This window comes from Peromyscus eremicus, chromosome 7 (genome assembly GCF_949786415.1).
Source record: "Peromyscus eremicus chromosome 7, PerEre_H2_v1, whole genome shotgun sequence".
NCBI lineage: Eukaryota > Metazoa > Chordata > Mammalia > Rodentia > Cricetidae > Peromyscus > Peromyscus eremicus.
The window spans coordinates 69,545,143-69,565,206 of record NC_081422.1 but is presented as its reverse complement, the minus strand read 5'-3'; the positions used below and the strand labels follow the sequence as shown (position 1 = coordinate 69,565,206).

General features: G+C 42.6%; 1 protein-coding gene across 1 annotated transcript in view; it reads right to left on the bottom strand.

Moving 5' to 3' along the window:
- Nucleotides 1-3,055: 3,055 nt before the first annotated feature.
- Nucleotides 3,056-20,064, bottom strand: part of Myo5a (myosin VA) — a 113,652-nt gene continuing 96,643 nt past the window's right edge. The window contains exons 35-41 of the mRNA XM_059269055.1: nucleotides 17,699-17,853; nucleotides 12,658-12,747; nucleotides 10,813-10,963; nucleotides 8,656-8,938; nucleotides 6,571-6,745; nucleotides 3,934-4,014; nucleotides 3,056-3,669 (exon numbers count right to left, since the gene is read on the bottom strand). Coding sequence (XP_059125038.1) covers nucleotides 3,517-3,669; nucleotides 3,934-4,014; nucleotides 6,571-6,745; nucleotides 8,656-8,938; nucleotides 10,813-10,963; nucleotides 12,658-12,747; nucleotides 17,699-17,853 — 1,088 coding nt within the window. The 3' untranslated portion in view covers nucleotides 3,056-3,516. The remainder of the gene's footprint in view (nucleotides 3,670-3,933; nucleotides 4,015-6,570; nucleotides 6,746-8,655; nucleotides 8,939-10,812; nucleotides 10,964-12,657; nucleotides 12,748-17,698; nucleotides 17,854-20,064) is intronic.

The following is a 20,064-nucleotide window of genomic DNA, read 5'->3' as shown; positions in this document are numbered from 1 at the left end:
GCTCTCTATCCTAAGAGGTTGGTCTTACCCAGAGGACCCTAGATTATGCCTCCTGAAGAACTCTCAACTGCGTGTGTGTGTGTGTGTGTGTGTGTGTGTGTGTGTGTGTGTGTGTGTGTGAGAGAGAGAGAGAGAGAGAGAGAGAGAGAGAGAGAGAGAGAGAGAGAGAGAGAGAAACTCCTTGTGGGGTTCTCAGAATGGTGATAGCTCCTTTTTCCTAGAACTGTCAGAAAAGTAATTTCTCACAATAATCAAGACACCGAGACTCAAAGGATGTCCACAGCCTCCTGTATACACTATTAAAGGGTGTGTATCACACACACTTGCTCACCCATAAGGAGTCTTTCTTTAGCTACTGAAATGGATCAGTAACGAAGCAGGTCATCTAAAGTGGCACAAATCTAAGTGTCCTACCACTTGGCTTTGGAGTCTAGTTCTGTCTATCTGCGTTCAAAGCAGTACCAGGTCATGTGGAGTGCTCAAAGCAGTACCAGGTCATGTGGAATGCTCAAAGCAGTACCAGGTCATGTGGAATGCTCAAAGCCTCCAAAGGAACCATCAGGCTGTCCTTCGTGCATTTTGTTTCATGCTCATCTTTCCCGCTTGGGAGTTACTCTAAGGCAGACTCAAGCCTTGGGCTAAGGAAAGCTGCAGGAAGGAAAGGGCAAACTGCTGCTTCTCACCTTGGATTCCAAGGGTGCGAGCTGAAGCAGGGAAAGTGGGTGGTTACCGGCAGGGGCTGCTAGAGGAAGAGGCGCTGGGCTGTCGTGCCTTTCAAGAGCTCCTTCTCGGGAGGCCAAGTGTGTCACTGTTGAATTATGGAAAGGCTAATTTGTGATAATGATATCCTTAGTACAAAAATGAGAACAGAAAGGCGTGTGCAGACACCAACCGGTGAGTCCCATGCATGCCAACCAGGGCCACAGAAAGCCATCCGGCCGGTAAATTAGGCTGAGGGAAGAGGTGGGAAAGTGGGCCAGGCAGGGGAAGCTGGGTGTGTGTCTGAAGCTGGGGATACTGATGACAGAGTGGAGGGGATCCTACCTAGTCAGCGGAAACCTGGTGCCTCCTTAACAAAGTACACACAGTCACCTACCAGGTTTTGAGGTTCGTTTAGCTTGAAAGAGTTGGAGCTTGGAATCATAGAAACTCTGAGCCACTGTCACTGAACAGGAGAAACTGCAGAGGGAACAGCTACGGAGCAGGAGCTCTGGTTCTTGACAGCAGAGAAAAATACATGAGAGAAAGTGCCAGAAGCTGTAGGACACAATGTCTGGAGTAAGGAAAAAGGGCCGCAGGGACAGTGGCTATGATAGCGTGGTCTTGAGGACAAAACTCAGGGTGTACACCAGCCGTCTACACAGGATTAAGCTGGGAGCAGGGTGTGGAGGACTGCTGGGGCGGAGGGAAGACAGCCTACACATGGCTCTGTTCGCTTAGCAACTCTCCACCCACACGCCTCTCTGCTGTGTGACACACAGCACTAATGTGGTTAGTTATGGCTCGGAGCAGTAACTGAAACCAGGTGGAAAGCCCATGAAAACTGAATCTGGTTGAATTAGTGTTTTAGGTTCTGCAAATAAATAAATATATTAGAACTGATAAAGGGTTGAGACTGTAGCTCAGTGATAGTACTTATTTAACATACACAAGGCCCTGGGTTCAATCCCTAGCACTACAAAAAAACAAAATCTCCAAACAAAAAAGCAGTTCATCATGTAACAAAAAATACCTCAACTAAGTAACTTTCAAAGAATACAAATATATTAGGAATTTTCTAAGTATCTAAATGATGTATGTTAAGAAAACATTGTGGCTACATAAACTTGTCATTACTGTGTTAACCCTAGGGAACTGACAGGCACTAAACACTGGTCTTTCCAACAGGACGGACTGAGTAACTATGGTCCCTTCCTCTAGGAACCAAGCATAGGGAACTGGAAATGGGGAAGCGGCTGGAACAAGCAGTTGTCCCACCCTCTTATTTTATAAACAAGGACATTCAGGCTCCAGTAAGATAATGGACAATAATCGCTGTTTAATAACAGTATTTATCATTGACTTGAAAGTGTTTAGCTCTCATCAATAATATTGCACATATTTAGATGTCACTGTTATAGACCATCTTACAGTTAAACTATATAAACTGATGATTGTAATTAAGAACCAGAGGAATAAAAGCTAAGAATTTGTTCTTGCATAACCTAAAGGATTTATTATATAAGATTTCCAGGAAAAAAAATGAAGAATATGCTTAATTAGAATTTCATAATGAAAATTTACAGAATCTAGGTCTTACTTAACCCAAATCCTCTATAAAATGTAATAATCTTCTTATATTTCTTACATAAATCTTCTTAATGTATTTATAATATGATGTTTTTAAAGTATCCAGTGATATCTGAGAACATTTATAGAGGTTGCAACACCTGAACCCCCTGAATTATAACGATTTATTATGTCTTTTTTGAATAACTTATAGGATAATCAAAGTTTCAAGATCTGAATCATAAATATTCTGACAATCCTTTCTAGATAGTGACTGAGGCTAACACTTAATAAATTAAAAATAGAACCTGTTAAGGTTGAATATATGCATGGCAAGAATCAGATTTGGGAACTAAAAATAAGTAATTTTACAGAACACTATACCATGATGTGATATCCACACAGGTAAAATTAATTAGCATATCAATGTAACAATCCTGATCAGCAATGACACCAACAGCCACTCTAACTCTACACCTAAACATCAAGCAACCTGTCCTACTACTACACGACTTCCAGTGTCTGCTCCTTGTGCAGATGAACCTGTGGATAATTGCATATACTCCAGTTAAAACTGATCTGGTTGAATTGTAAACAGAGTGATGAAAGAGAAGCTCACTGTGTAGTGCCTAATAAGAGCATCACTTAGGTCAGGAGACGGCACGCAGCAGTATTTAAGATGCTTGGTAAGCTACAGTACAAAAGGTCAGCTACGCTACCCAGGAAACTGGCATCTTTGCAGTTGCTGTACCATGACGACACACAGAAGGACGTTACTTGGGCAATAACTTTACATATTGCCAGTTTATTTTTTTGATCCAGTTTGACAATATCAACATGATTGGCTCCTAAGCTGATATGATATGTGTTCAGTGGTGATTTGTCTTTCGGTTCTTGCTCTGTGCCTTGCTAACAACAGTTCATACATATGGAATTGTACTTTTGTATGTCACTTAGTGCAGCACTAAAGATTTAAAATCAATGCTGTCAGCTGAAGACACACACTGCTTCCCCTCCTTTCATTCCTCCCTGCCATCATTTAGCTGTATGTAAACTCAACTGATGAAGAAGAATGGTGCTTTAAAGGTGACACAGGACACGGCGTCTCTTCCCAGGTGAAAGGGTCCAGGGGGTTTCCAGTTAATAACATCTTCCTTTAGAGATGATCAGTGCTCTTTCTTTAGAAATGCATTTTCACCAGCTCACCAGAAGCGACTGTTCTTATGCTCTGTTTGCCTGGACAGTGCTTCAGACCCGGGCAATGAAGCCCAGGCCCAGGCTGGCTGGGATCTGGATGGTTTCTAGGGCCAGGGAGGATGGGTTAAAGGGGAAAGTGACAGGAAAGATGTGTTTAGCATCCATGAGCAGCTGCGGAGAGTCTTTCCTGTCTCGTAACCGCATCTGAGAAGATAAGAAAAAGAACAAACAGGGTGTCAGTCCTTCCAATTTGTGAGACATCTACCGAAATTTCCATTAAAAAAAAAAAAACTTTAATGGAAAATGTTAATCTTTGTTTAAAAAATATTTATGGGCTATAATCTTATATAAAAAAGTTAGTGCACTGCAAAATAAGTAAGATGGAAAAGTAAAAGATAAAAACAACACTGTAAGTATTCTACTCAAATGACCATGCAGTGAAACCGTAAGAAAGAAAAAGCACCTTACCTGTATAGTGCGGATAAATGAAACAGAGACCCTTTCTTCAAACTCATTAACGGGTGTGTAGAGATTCAATACCTTGACGATCTGGAGAGATAAAAGGTAAAGCTTTGGGCATAGTTCACAAACAGGCTGGCTCTTCATGACCTGGTGAGTGGGAAGGACCTGTGTACCTCCCTTTTAATTCTACCTGGGGGAGGCTGGGAGAGGGAAGGAGACACCGAAGGGCACATTTGCCTTTGTGTTTGACGTTTTAGAAGAAGAATGTAGTTACGTAACATTTTAAGAAGAAAAAAAATAGAAAAACACTCAAACAGTACAAAATACAGCATGGAAAAAAAGTGCCCCTACTTATAACCTCTCCACCTCCTAAAACAACAGCTGACCACATCCTGGGCAACCACTGAGCTACTTTCTATACATGCTGGCTTATGCTATGTTTGTACAAATGGAATGAATTGATTTTTTTTTTTTTTGCTATTTTGCAACTTGCTGTCTTCATATAAAAGTACATATGGGCATATAAAAATAGCAGAATTAAATATTATTCACTTTAAACAATCTTAAAAACTCATATGTCTAGAAAATGAATTACTTACTATAAATGAATTACACAAAAAAACAAGGTCTTTAAAGAAATTTAACCAATAACTTAAGGAGTAAATTCTTTTTTATTTGTTTGTTTGTTTATAACAGGGGTTCTCTGTGTAGCTCTGGCTGTCCTGGAACTCACTCTGTAGACCAGGCTAGTCTTGAACTCACAGAGATCCACCTGCCTTTGCCTCCCAGGTGCTGGGATTAAAGGTGTGTGTTACCAGCATCCAGTTTAGTAGTAAATTCTTAAAAAAAAAAAAAATCAAATTTCTTTCACAAAATGGTCATTCCTCTTTTCCTTTTATGGTGCTGGAGGGCTTGAGAAAGGGCATCTCTGTGTACCCCAGGCTGGCCTGGAATTCACTATGTAGCCCAGGCTAACCTTAAGAACATCATTGTTTATGTAAGGTAGAAAGTTATTTTTATCCTCAATGAATATGTGTGTGTGTGTGTGTGTGTGTGTGTGTGTGTGTGTGTGTGTGTGTAATGTTCTATAACACTTAAATCTTCGGGGGCATGTACTAAAGTTGAAATATTTAAGTACTAGAGTACATTCTTTAAAAGCTGGAGGAGAGGAAACATCTATAAACTGGGTTTCACCACTATACCATTACTTTCTGTACTTGGTAGAAATGGGGAAGGTCTCCAGACCTCACCAGTCCTGCAGATTTACACTTACATGAAGCTCACAGCAGGAGGTTTTGCAAACATGAGTCTGATACTAGGAAGTTACAGATGATGGTTCTGTCTTCCCTGAGCAAAGTGAATGACACTGGCCACCGCTGGAGACTGAGCACTGGCCGCCGCTGGAGACTGAGCACTGGCCGCCGTTGGAGACTGAGCACTGGGAAGATGAAGCCTCAGTGCAGGAAATACCAGGCAAAGAGAACAGTGGGCTCTTCTTCCAGCTGCTGCGATTTCCACTAACACCCTTCCTATCTGGTCCCTGTCCTTAAGTTCAATGCACCTCTCAGAAAAAGGCTGTCAGTACCTCCAATGCTTCTTGTAAAGCATAAGAGCAGAGTCTGCTAGAATTTTTATGATAGCGTCAGCTTCACGCATTTCTGTTTCTCTACTGAACTGTAAGCCCCTGAGGTAGAGATCTTTCATTGTTTTGTTTTTTTTTTTAAATATATACAGCATATGTGACTGCAGGCCAGAAGAGGGCGCCAGATCTCAATACAGATGGTTGTGAGCCACCATGTGGTTGCTGGGAATTGAACTCAGGACCTCCGGAAGAACAATCAGTGCTCTTAACCTCTGAGTCATCTCTCCAGCCCGAGATCTTTCATTCTTAACTGAAGTATTTTCCCCTACAAGTACAATACTGTGTGATGGGAATTAATCATGCGAAGAACTGAGAGGGGAAGAATTATTCTGTGTATGTGTGTATATGTATGGGCAGTGCCAGAGCATGCATGTGGAGGACAGAGGACAACCTTGGGAGTTGGTTCTCTCCTTCTACCACATGGGTTTCAGGGATGAAGCTCAGGTCATCAGGTTGGGAGTGAGCGTCTTTACTACCTGAGCCACATTGCTGGCCCCAAATAGAAAAAAACATAAAGAACCGTTAATTATTAGATAACATAGAACTGGATTCATGAATTGGAGCACCACAGAATATATGCCCCAAGGGAGCAAGTACTTTGTCGTATTCCAGGTTGTATCTCAAGGCTGAGACCATTATACAGAGTACTAGGCACTTACTCTTTGCTGTATATTCTATAGATGACTACTATAGCACTGAAATGTATTAACTGATCATAAAATCTCCTCTCCTCTAGATTTGCATAGTCAGGTATCTTCTGTCGAGGGAGGAGGTCAGTGCAGAGGACAGCAACAGCCAGGCCTGCCTTCTCTGAACTCCTCTGTGAGGTCTACTACGGTGCGCCACCCTAAGAGGCGGTACCTGGGCAGTGGTCAGGGCACTGCACATGGAGCAGATGGCTACTACGGTGTGCCACGCTAGGAGGCGGTACCTGGGCAGTGGTCAGGGCACTGCACATGGAGCAGAGGTCTACTACGGTGTGCCACCCTAGGAGGCGGTACCTGGGCAGTGGTCAGGGCATTGCACATGGAGCAGATGGCTTCGGCGTCATCATCCGTTTTCTTTTTCACTTGCAAAAGTTGAGCAGCCTGAATGAGAGGTTCCAGAGTCTCTTTGGCCCCGCTGTTCATTAGATTCTTGTCACGTAGCCATTCTTCCAACTGACTGACATTGTACCTACGCCAAAAATAAAGAGAGAAAGTGTAAGAGAGAATAAAAGAGAAAATGCAGATTTTCTGAATGCTGTCATAAGTGTCTTAATTTTGTGTATGTAGCCTTGTCAGTTAAAATGACAGGTAGTATTTTTGTTCAATTTTCTAAAATCTAATCAGCTGTGCTTTAACATTTATCATTATAAAGTCATGAGGCTTATAATTGTAATTATGTAAGACTGAATGACAAGAGACTCCAAGTCTTTATTGGAAGATGGAAACAAATTCATCAGAGGGAAAGTTATTAGACTTGCTAATAAACAAAACTGAATACATCGTATGACTCTCTCCTTACTAAACAGCTGACTAGAATGTACTTTCTGGCTTCTCCTGCAATTTCAGATACAGGTTCCCTTTGCAGGATAATCCTCTTAATTCTTCATGCACTCCAAATTAAGAAGATTCCAAACTGGGTGACTGAATAACCAGAGACCCCACCATGTGCCTTGGACTCAAGCTTCTCTAGGGAAGGGCCTTGACAATGGGAACAGTGGCCTTAGAAAGCCCAGAGACAGAAGAAGAGAGGGCAAGGGAAAGCCCCTGGAAGGGACAAAGACTCCAAACTGGAGAGAGAAGGAAATCGCACAGATGCTAGGGTTTAGGTGGCCAGATATCTGACCATAGATTTTAAACTACAGTTAAGGCAGATGGACACACAGACAGAATTCAGTCATCAGGCAGATGGAGGCATTATGATATTAAGATGAATGACTTCAGTTGGTTGTGATGGTACATGTCTGTAATCCTGGCACTTGGGAGGTAGAGGCAGGACGATCAGGAGTTCAAAGTTATCACTGGGTATGCTGTGAGTTTGAGATCTGCGCCTGACTACATGAGACCTTGTCATTAAAAAAAAAAAAAGAAAAAGAAAAAGAAAATGCATGACTTCATGAAAAGTTAGACTCCCTGAATGGAGGTAATACCTTAAAGTGAAATGTGGATAAGAAGGTCAATATAGAACACTAAAGTTCTCTAGTAGTTAACTATAGATTTAGTAGAAAAACCCTTTTCTCTTTTTCAGTGGATACACTGGCTGCTATTTGCCCTCCCCCCAATTCAGTATGTTACAATAATGAGGCAATGATGAGCAGTGGGTACAAAATTTAGTTGCTGCTGGGCATGGTTGGTGCATGCCTGCATTCCTAGCTGAAGCAGAAGGATTGTACAGTGAGACCTTTTCTCTAAAATAAAAAAGAAACTAAAATTTAAAAATGGAATATAGTTTTTCTTCAAATTCAACTGTAAGTAAACTATCTCTCTGGACCTATTATTTTTCTTCAACTTAAAACCTTTTTTAATTAAAAAAAATTTTAAGTGTATGAGTTTGGTTGGATATATGTATATGTACCATGCATGCAGTGTGCACAGCGGCCAGAAGAGGGAGTTACATCCCCTGGAACTGGAATTATAGATAGTTGTGAACCACCATATAGGTGCTGGGAACCTTATCTGGGTCCTACGGAAGAACAGTAAGTGCTCTTAACCCCTGAGCCACCTCTCCAGCTCCTGTTGGGTCTATTCTCATTCATATTCCTAATATGGAAAGATCCTTCTAGAACAACACCAAATACTAGAAAGTTTCATCTTTTTCCTAATGTTTTCTTATTGTGCAACCAAAACAAACAAAGAGAGAAAACAAATGTCTGTTGTTGTGTATTTTGCACATCCTTACACTCCTACGAACAAGGGGGCTGAACAGAGGAGCAGGGTTTCCTCCTGAGCAAGAGAAGCCACCCAAGCGAGAGACCCAGCTCTACGCCACCGTCCCCATGCACTTGGCCATGTGGCACCAACACTGGCTGCACTGCTGGGAAACACGGCACCAGTCCTCAAGAGCAAGCAGGGCAAGGCTGCCACACGTTGGTGTTTGCTCACCTGATCTGCATGCCTTTGCTCCAAGAGCACATGTCCTTGCGCAGGAGGAGGTTGTTTAGGGTGATGGCACCCACGATGTAGAACATCTGCTTGACTACTTGCTTGATTAGCTCTGGGTCCATGCCATGCTGACACATGACTGAATGGAAGGAGTTGAGCTGCCGCAGGATGGAGTCCAGCGTGTAGGTGCCCTCGTCCGCGATACTGGAGGTGCGCTTTCTGAGCCCTGTGGGCTTGACCCCGGACACACCCTGGATTGTTTCATGCTCCAGCATGCCTGAGACTGTACAAGTGTTTCAGTTATTAAGAGGATTCAGAGGGAGTGCATATGTATATGCACACACATGCACACACTACACACACACACACACACACACACACACACACACACACACACACACTTTAGGAAATGATCTGAGAATGAAGACAGTGGGGGAAGAAACTATCCCAAGAATAAGCCTTTGGATTTTAAACTTTAACAAGTAGTCAGTCTTTTAAATATAAATCTTCCACAGTATTAAGTAACCTTACTGCTGTATTTTCTAAAGTAAGCAGCAGCTTTGGGACTGCACTGGCATGAGGTATCTGAGAAGTTTTTAAGAGTGGTTAAATAAGTGTTCTTTGTATTTGTTCTCAGACATTAAAAAACAACAAAAACCACAAATCAAACAACAAAATAACAAGAACAAAACAGTAACAAGAAGACAGTAAGAAAAGAAAGGCATGGCCTTGGGAAGCAGTCTTGGAGAAGATCTTAGAGTCAGCGGTGTGGAGATGGAGAGCTGAGGCCCTCCCTGTCCTGAGATCCCCACAACTGCAGTGAGACTCTGGGATAGCTTCTGTTTCTCCAGACTTAGTCTCCATTCCTGTACCTCCGTGTGTGTGTGTGTGTGTGTGTGTGTGTGTGTGTGTGTGTGTGTGTGTGTGTCTAGCTTTGCCTCCTTAGAAAGCTTCTAATAAGTCTACTCTGAGATACCCACTCTGACATGTCCACTTTGAGATGCCCATCCCCTGCCTGGGAGGCCCTTGAAAGCAGTGATCAGACCTGGGTTGTTTTGTTTTTTTTTCCTTGTGCTAAACTCAGCTTCCCACAAACCCTATACTGACTCAGAAACAGTTGTTGTTGCTATTAACTGACTGGGAGATGGGGACAGTAAGAACAAGACAGCGTTGAGGCAAACTTCTTCTTGTTCAGCCAATACCCATGGGCAAAGACGGAAAAGACTGCTGGAAGCTGGTCTTCTTTGCCTCTGTGTTACTTCCTGCATTTTGGTCAATCTAGAGTGTTTTAAGTTTATAACTTCTGAAGGTACAAGAGAAGAAATAACTGCCATCTCATATGACGTCCTCAGATTTTTATGTCCCCAGCTGTTTTAACTATGGGCCTGTGAAAGGAAATGAAATCTACAACTTACTGAAGGAGGAGAAAAGGTAAAAATGTGGAGGACACATGGTCAGAAGAAAGCAAGGGAAGCCTGATGTAGTCTGAAGAGTTGAAAAGGCTCAAATCTGCCTCGAGATAAAAGTGTTTGGTAACTTGAAAAACAAAACAATCTGCTACATTAAAAAGCAGCAGCCTGCAATTTGGACATGACTAATTCCTATCATACATGCTACACATCCCAAGGGAACCAGACAACACAAATTATAAAAGAACCTTCAGAATGAGTATAAAGAGAGGTAAGGTGCATGGGCTCCCAGTTCATCTACATACATAGGCAGAAGCACATGAACCACTCAGGCCATGGGAAACCATTGCTTCCAACAAGGAGTGTCTGGTGCAAACCCACGACAGCTGTATTGCTTCTCCAGGGCCGTTCCAGCCCTTTCCCTGTGGACCACTAGGCCAAGTGCAAACCCACCCAGCCTCCTTGGTTTTCATTGGCCCCCAGAGCCCTGTGCAGTAGTGCCACAGTAGCTGGAGGTCTGAAGTCTATTTGACATTGGACAAAAGGGCAGAGACTACTGCTGGAAACAAGGCGCAGCTAAGGCTCTAGAGAGAATTCAACACAGACTCTAGTGCTTCAGTCCTGTGGAGACAGTGAATTTTGTTGTACTAACTACTTTATGTTTTCCACAGGAACACATGTCTGACACATGTGCCACTGGCCTCCTTTGCTGTCAAGCACATGCGATGCTCAGGGACAGCGGTCTTACCTATCATTGGCTGAAGGATGTTCTCTAACACCCTCACAAGCTGCTGGTAGATCTGAATGGCCAAGTCGCTCAGCACTTGCCGGTATTCAGCAAGGTCAAAGTTGGTGAGGCAGTGTTCATTCTGGCGAGATGTGTTGTGTTTCATGAAGCCCTAGAATCAACACAGTGTTAGTGGTGCCCGGGAAGCCAGTGCCTCTGTCTGCCTCCCTCTGCACACTGCTCGGCACCTTCATGCCCAGTGCCGGGATGACCATCCTCAACGCTGCTCTTGTGTTTTCACTCCTGGTGTCTCCCTCGTCCACTTAGAGCTCTCCTCTCACTAAGAGATGACCCTGGCAAGCTATACTTCAGGCTTTCTAATAGCAAGACGGGGGTGGGGGGGTTAACTTAAGAAAAAGAAATAGATTTCATTAATCAAACAGCAGGGCTACTGCCAAACACTAAATAAATAACTGAAAGTACTCTTTAGCTCTTAAAACATAGTCCTATTCATATACACCACACCCAGAGGGATACATATGCATAATCTTCTTGAATAGACCACTTTTTACGCACTAGAAACTGAATGAACTTTGTCATTTTAGTCTAACTCACAGAATCTACACAATGATTTCATTGAGATCTTAGAAAAGTCTTTCAGTAGCACTGGTTAAAAGGAGAACTCCCCAGACAGGCAGCACTGCTTCCAGTCACTTGGACCTAAGCACAGTGCTCACCAGCCCTGCCTGACGACGGAGCTGCTTACTGGATGACACAGTAGAAATGTGGGGCCAGCCAGGATCTTCTTCACCCCGTTCCCAGGATTCTGCTCTCACAGGCCCACCTTCTTGGGTGTCTTGCTTGTCTCTGTATAGCCTGTCCTTTTGCCATGACAGTCCTCTGCTCTGGGTGCCAGAGATTGCTACTGACTAAGCTGCTCTGTCTGCCTTCCTGACAAAGGATGGGGATTGGAAGGGGTGGGGTCAGGCCACAGGTCTCCAAGTTGTGCGGATGCAGTCACAGCTCTGCTCCTTATGCCAAGATGCTATGAGCTAATGAATGAGCCCCACTGAGCTTCAGTGTTCTCATCTGTAAAATGGGTTTAATGCTAACCACATGAGATGTTGTTGCTAAGCACAGAAACATCAAATGGCAAACATATTCTGTATATCAAGTGCTGTCAGATGCATAGTAAGCAGCTTTCGATAATAATCAACAGTTTATAGTTTTACACTTGGTTGAAATATATCCAACAATGAATGAACACTTTACTACAAACAAAATCAGTATAAATTTTTTTAGACACACCCAAAGATACATATGTGATTTTTTTTTTTCTTTCAAGACAGGGTTCCTCTGTGTAGCCCTGGCTGTCCTGGAACTTGCTCTATAGATCAGGCTGGCCTCAAGCTCAGAGATATGCCTGTCTCTACCTCCAGAGTACTGGGATTAAAGGCATGCACCACCATGCCCAGTTACATATATAATTTTTGATTATGCCTTTTTGTTGGTCGCCTTTAAGGTACCATTGGTTAGCCTAAACAGACTCATTTCTTTAAATAATTCTATATCCTAATCTTAATTCTACATAGACCACGACAACATATTAAGAAAAGATTTTGTATTCTGGTAATTATTCACTTGACTGATGCTGGATTTGTTTTGGCACGCTTTCTCAAATGCTAGCAAGGAGGAAACTACATCATTGCTCAGTTTACCACAAGATAGCAAGCATCAATGAAACAGTACATTAAGTCACATGCTTGGGGGTTTGGAAATTAACATGATTCAAATGTTTTTTAAACTTTCCCTTTAAAAGGTCAGAGAAAGCACAGCCTGCTGTTCTTACCACCAAGGTTTCCTCACCTCCTCTCCACTATATTGCTTCAAACAGTGCAAAAATCGGCATGTGTTAGAGAGCCAGAAGGAGACAGTTTCAAAGTCGTCACCTCTTTTCTGAAAGAGAAAATAAGTCTAAGTTTTCTTATTCTTGGGGAAAAAAGCTCAGCAGACACAGAAGACCCACTTCTTTCATGAACCGTCATAAAGTACCACACAAGTAAACCACATTTGAGTTTTACATCTTATCAGCAGGGTTTAACTAGGTCCCCCAGATGTTTCTGTTCTTAAAGCATTCCCACTCAGTTAACTTAGCTGTCCCTGTGTGCAGAAAATGGTTCGATTCACAGCTGAGCCAGACTGACTCACTTTGCTTGGATTACTGAAAGGAGTGAGAAGGAGCTAAGGGCACAAAGGCTACAGCAGTTTCTGTAATGAAGGACACGACAAAGAGCCTGACACCCTCAAAGGCAGCTCCGATTAACGCTCTTGTCACAACATGTCACAACAAACTTTCCGAGCAGTGAAGCAGAGCTGGAAGAGTAGACAGGGGAGTCAGTTGACTCTTGACCACAATGGGATGAGGACGAGGGAGGAAAAAGACTCATGCTTGAAAGAGACTCTGGCACCGGAAGTGTTTCTCAGAGGTCAAAGAGGAGACACAGTGGAGATGGTATGAGCTTGTGAATGAACCTTTGATATTAGTTCAGACATGAAAAGTCACAGAATCATCAATGTTTACCTGTATTTTGCACAAGAAACATTAAAATAGTTACCTGGGGTAGGTGCCTAGCATTAAACAACTATGATTTTATCTTAGGAATTCTTTTTAAAAAATGATATGAGTGGCTGGGTCTATAAAGTGTTTACTGCCTAAGCCTGAGGACCTGAGGTTGATCCTCAGCATGCATGTAAAAGACTGGGTGTAGTCCTGGGGAGGCAGAGATGGGAGATTCCCTGAGGCTGATGTACCCAGAGTCCCCCACAGACCACCAAGAGACCGAATCCGATGCAAAAGCAAAGAGTCTGTATTGTTATGAGTTAACTCGGGACTCTCTGTCCATCTGTCTGACGCAGCAGCAGAGCAGGAGAGACCCTGAGTAGCAATGGGACAGGGTTTTTAAAGCAAGGGGGTTTGGGGTCTATAGACTACATAGGAACAGACTCAGGTTTGGTTTATGCAGGTGGTTAGTAACTTTTAATTGGCTATGGTTAGTTGGGGGTTACAGTTATCCATTTTTGGGCAGGCCTGGACAAGTTCTAGGCTTTGTCCTTGAGCTGTCATGGAGGCTGGCTGGCCTTGCATGTACTGACTGTGGGGACTGACTCAGTGGCCCAAGCTTTGTCCTTGAGCTGCCATGGAGGCTGGCTGGCCTAGCACCTTCACATTGACCTATGCATGTAGCTCTAAGTTGGTGAGGGGTCCCAGACAGTAAACAACTGACTGAACCTTGAGCAGTCAGAGTACGTGCAGAAAGGGAGCTACTGCAAGGACTATGTCTTTTGTTCATGGCCCTCCCAGAAACTGCTTGCTCAAGTTTCAGGAAACTGAAATTGAGGCTTGATCTCTGAGAAAAGACTGAGCAGCCTGTTACGGCGACTGCTTGGTCCTTTCACGGCCTACTCTAGTAAGCCTAGCCTAATAAGTAGGTCCCAGGTCCCAGTGAGAAACTGTCTCAAAAAACAAGGTAGGTGGTACTCCTGGGGAACAACATTTGAGGTTGTTTTCTGGCCTTCATGTAGAATATGTGCACGTATATATACATACACATAATTTTACACACACACACACACACACACACACACGCACAAAGATATAGATATTTAGTATCTATCTATCCTCTATATACATACAAACATATAGATAGATAGATAGAATGATATTTAGTATCTATGTATCCTTCCTTCCTGTCTGTCTGTCTGTCTATCTATCTATCTACCTACCTACCTACCTACCTACCTACCTACCTACCTACGTCTCTCTCTAGCTACATACCTCTCTATCTATCTATTTCTCTCTCTGGTCTAATGCAGCCTAGACTGGCCTCAGACTCACTATATAGCTGATGCTAGCCTTCAATCCTGATCCTCCTACCTCTACCTCCCAAGTGCGCCACCTACCTGGTTTAAAAGGATATATATTTCTTACTGGTACATCAGAGCACAACCTGGATTTCTAGAAACTACAGAGCATCTGTCTTTAATCCTGGTTGTCACTTTATATAGTACAAGTGTACCCAGGACAGGATATCCTATGAAGAATGCTTAACTTCTTATAGGATCACTTTTTTAGATAATACAATTTATATCCTTAAGTATGCATAAAACACATTAAAAAAACCTTAATATTTGGAGAATATTATTCTGAAATGACTTTAAGAAAGAAATCCTAGAAGATATTAGTCCAATTAAGTATTTTTAGCTGAGATAGGAGAACTGAGGTCAGGTCTCTACTTTGAAAAAACCTAGCTTAAAGAATATTGCCAGAATTATAGCTGGGAGTTGGTGGCACATACCTTTAATCCCAGCACTTGGGAGGCAGAGGCAGGAGGATCTCTGTGAGTTCAAGGCCAGCCTGGTCTACTACCACAGCCATATCTGATGGGAACAGCAAAAGTCACAAAGCCAGGATAGCTGCTTGACAAAGATCCAGCAGAGCTGAGTCTCATGATGGCTGCTGTGCCACCTTTGGTTTTCATCTCCATCTGTTGCATACTTGGGGCACTTTTAGTATTTGTACAATTCGGGACATTGGATTGATGGAAATTTTCTTATGAATCATTATGCTGCTTCTAAGCTTCCCTGGGACAGTTCTGAACATACTACCCCTCCCGCTTTTAGGGAGATATCCTTATCTACTTGAAGGTCTTCCTTACACCTTGGAGGTTGTGACACACATAAGGAAGCCAGAGGTCTCTTTATAAGGCTACGAGACATTGTTGAAATATCTGTCCCTGTACTTATGCAGGAACAAGATATTCAAAACAAAGTAAACTCAAAAAAGTCAACAAGATTTGGTAGGCTAGAGGAGTTGGCCACAGTTCAGATTGCAAGCCTCTTCCCACTGTATACTCAGGCAATTACTTGACATATACAGCAACCAAGTTAGATTAGCTGAAGTTACCTCTCTCTATACAGAGACTTATACTGATGAGCAAAGAATGGAGTGGAAAGATGATAAAAGAATGAGATGTCAGGAGCCCCCTTTCTCAGAAAAGTTAGCATATGCAGAGCCACTGTGGTGTCATATGACCAAGGAACAACAGAATGCCAGGGTTAGACATATAGACAAATTCTATAAAGATATAAACATTGTACTATGCCATAATTTGAGTAATAACTACAGCAGCTTTAGCCTGAGGATTTTTCCTGGGTACTCTGACTATTAAGAGTTAATAATACACTGCTTGGGGACATGACAATATGCCTAGGCTGGCTTGGAAATTTTGTTTTGGTCTAGCGTACTTGAAGCAACCAGAGCTACCAGCCTGAGAATAGGCTGTTGTATGCCTCTAGATTCTTAAAAAATGGGTTTTGAGTTAATGAGTAAAAATTATAACTCTGTTTATTAATGATGTCAAAACTTGAGGGAAAATGATTGGATGTAATTCTGTTCTGTCACAGTTTATTATGGATGACTAAAAGATAAGCAAGAGGAAGTGAAATATATGTCCAAAAACAAAAAGGATATGATCTATATTTTGGAACATCATGAATGTATCCCTGCTTACTAAATTCTGTATAAATAAAGAAGCACTCTGGCTGCTAGTGAGTCAGGCTGCAAGATTCTCACCAGTACCATGGCCTGGCTCACCTCCACTGCCCCCTCAATTCCTTACTTCCTCTGCAGGGACCTGCTCACTGCCAGGGATGGCTCCTCTTCTGCAAGGTTCCCTGAGCCCTGAGGGGAGGGATTTTACAATAAAAACTTAAAAAGCCCATTTAGATGCAAGAGAGTTACTGGATCTTCATCTTAGATGCTCTGTTAAGTTGAGTAATCAGAAGGCAAGGTGCCTGGGGCACATCCTAGTTTCTCATAGAAACACTGAGCTAAAAGTGAGATGTGTTTCTCTGGAGTCACTGAAATAACAGGCTTCTCCTCCATTGTTAAAGCTACTGTCTTTCCCAAACCTTTTTTCTCTGATTACCATCTCCATGTTGTTTTCACAAGGATTTTAGGTAACAAGATAATTCGTGGGATGAATTGGAGAATAGGGGAACAAAATTTGAAAGAAAAAAATTAATGTCACATCAGTCATCTTTTTATAATAATAAGCTACATATTACTGAACTTGACATTTATCTCAACATCAGCATCATATTCTACATATATGTACCACATATTAACATGTATGTATATAATTGGTTTCCACTAAACATTTGAACATTTCACTCATTATTGAGTCAGGGTCTTACTGCGTAGATCTGGCTGGCCTGGAATTTGCTTTGTAAGCCAGGCTAGCCTTGAACTCATAGAGATCTTCAAGATGTATGCCACTATGCCTGTCTTCTGTTAAACATTTTAAATTTGTTCCCAATAAAACCTAAAGCAGACTATTACTGTCTGTGAAGAATTACTTTGCTCCACAACTAAATGCAATAATATCAAATTCATCTTGACTACTGTCCAACAGGAACCTGTTCTGAAGGCATGTGGACAGTGTCCTGTTTACCACAGGTCCCCAGCTAGTGGTGGTTTCTGAGAGGCTGTGGAATCCTAAAGAGATAAGGATTAGCTGGAGGAAAGGGGGCAGGCCTTGAGGATTACAGTCCAGGCCCATTTCTGAATTCATCTTTGCTTCCCACTCCTCTGAGATGGGCTTACACCTCCTTAAGCTCTGAGCCCTCAAAACGATCTTCCTCCTTTAAGTGCCTCGGTCAGGCATTTGGCCACCGTGCTGAGAAGGCAGCGAGCACAGGAAGGTTACATAAATTTCCTGCAACGGGAATTTGTAGTTAAGACTGAAAAGGCTTTGTGAATAGCAGCTGTCCAAGTCTAAAGAAGACACAGTGCCTCTGTACAGACTCATCATTAACAACCGTGAGCACTGTGGAACATGGAACTGACCTTCAAGACCTTTTTGATGCTGTTAATGGTTGACGTCAGCAATGATCGTACTTTCTGATCATCATTCAGGTAGTCAGCATGTCGCACACACATAAATAAGATATATGCTGGTAACCCTGGAATCAGATTGACAGCCACACCACGTGGCTTCAATTCTGAATAAAGAAAAAAAGGAGAAACAAAATTACATAACCCTGAAAGTCTTTGTGAGGCATGTTTTGTGGGAGATAAAAGCACAGTTGTGTAAGAGCTCAATCGTTCAGGGCACGTCATCAAAAAACAAAAAAATCTCAAAAAAAACAAAACCCCAAAACAGTATTTTAACAGCCCATTAGTGAAATTATTGACTATGGGCACATGTCTATATAAAATTCATATATCCTGCCCTGACTTTTCCCTTGAAGTCCAGTCTTGTTTATCAACTGTCTTCCTGATGTCTCTGCTCAGGCATGTCAAATCAAGCCTCTCCCAAGCCAAGTTCTCCATTCCTCATGGAATCTACTGTACAAATGGACTTCTCCATCTTCAGTTTCTCGGGTCACAAACCTCATCATTTTTTAAATTCCTTACTTTTCTCATATTAGTGCTCCCTGAAAAATACAGCCAGAATCTAATTACTTCTACTTCTACTAGCTACTCCTCAGTTGAGGACATTATCACCTCCTCTTGGGTTGCTGGAATAGCTTCCTATCAGCCCCTAGTCCCAGATAATTTCTAAGTATCTATAACTATTTACTTAAGAAAATGCATGTTAGGTTCTACCACTTTTGTTCTGAGAATTCTCCAAAGAGCTTCTTCGCTCGCTTATAAAATTCCAAACCTGAATTGTGCTCCACATCACCTAACCCTGTTCCTCCCCATGCTTAGCTCACTCTGCTCCAAACAAGTCTCCTTGCTGTTTGCTGAACATGCCATGGCTCCCACCCAGGGCCCACGTCCTTGCACCTTTTCTGCCTCGGATGTTCTTTCTTCAGGAGCACAACTTGTTCCTTGTTCTCTTTAGCCACTGCACAGAACAGGTTTGTGCATCAAAGAGCGTTTCCTGACAATTTTATAGAAACTGTACGCCTGTCTTTCCTCTCTATCCTTTCACCCTTTACATCACCAGCCCCTAAGCATTTTTGCTAAATGAAGATCATGTTGAAACTGAAGCACTCGGAACCTATATATAGCACTGAGCTGAGAGCCACGAAGGAGGAATGTTAAATCAGGTGTGATCATCCATCCCATTGCTGTCACCATGGCAGCTGGCACGAGAGACGGGCAGAGGCTGAACGTTTTAGTTCACGACTACTTAGGGGTTCACGTGTTCGTTCCTTCTTTTACTCCCCCATACATTCTTCTTAGAGGCTCACGCTCAAGGCCTTAAGACCCCCTCCAAATGCCTCTTCCATTCCCTTTTCAATTATCCCATCTTTTCTGTACTTTGCTGGAATTTTTTCCTTAGTATTTTTTCCTCCGTATTATTGAACTGTTGTCCTAAATACAGTTAGTCATACACATTTCTGGGGAATGAAAACAGAAATTAAAAAACCTAAATGGCTTACAATAGTGGCATCCAACTGTGGTTACACTTGGGAATCCCTGAGACATTTTCAGAACAGTACTAGACGTGGCCAAGCTCTTTTCCCTGGAAATTTCAATTGACTTAATTTGGGGTAGGGGGCTATTAACACTTTTAAAGAGCTTCCTAAGTGGGCTGAGGATATGGCTCAGTATCTGTCTACTATTCATGTGGCCCTGGGTTTGCTTTCCACCCCACCCCCCCAAACACGACCTTCACATGCTGGTCTTAGTGGACGCACACACAGACTTTAGTATTTGGGAGAGACTGGAGTACTGTGAATTCTAGGTTAGCTTTGGCTACATATCAAGTTCTAGGCTGGCTTGGGCTATATTCAATGAGACCCTGTCTCAAAGCCAAACCAAAACAAAGCAAAATTCCTGATTGGTGTTAACATGAAGCCAGAACTGAGAGGCTTGCTTCAATGGAGCCTTGCAGATGGATCCTAGACACATGTTCTCCACTTTGATAATGAATACTCAGTAAGGATTCTACCACAGCACTACAATGCAGTACGAAATGATGACTGCCAGTGGCTTACATCTATGGCCTTCTCTGCTCAGAAAGCTGAAACTGGATGGTAACTCCCAGGAATTTAACATAAGCATGGACACAACAGGACCACTGTCTAAAAAACAGAAGTGTTAGAACTTCATTTTTTAAAACATTTATTTGTTTTGTGTGTGCTGTGTGAGGGCCTGGGACACAATGTACTTGTGGAAGGCAAAGGACAGCCTACAGGACTCTGCTTTCTCTTTCCACCATTGGCGAAGGGACTGACAGGCTGGGGCATGGTGGGCAC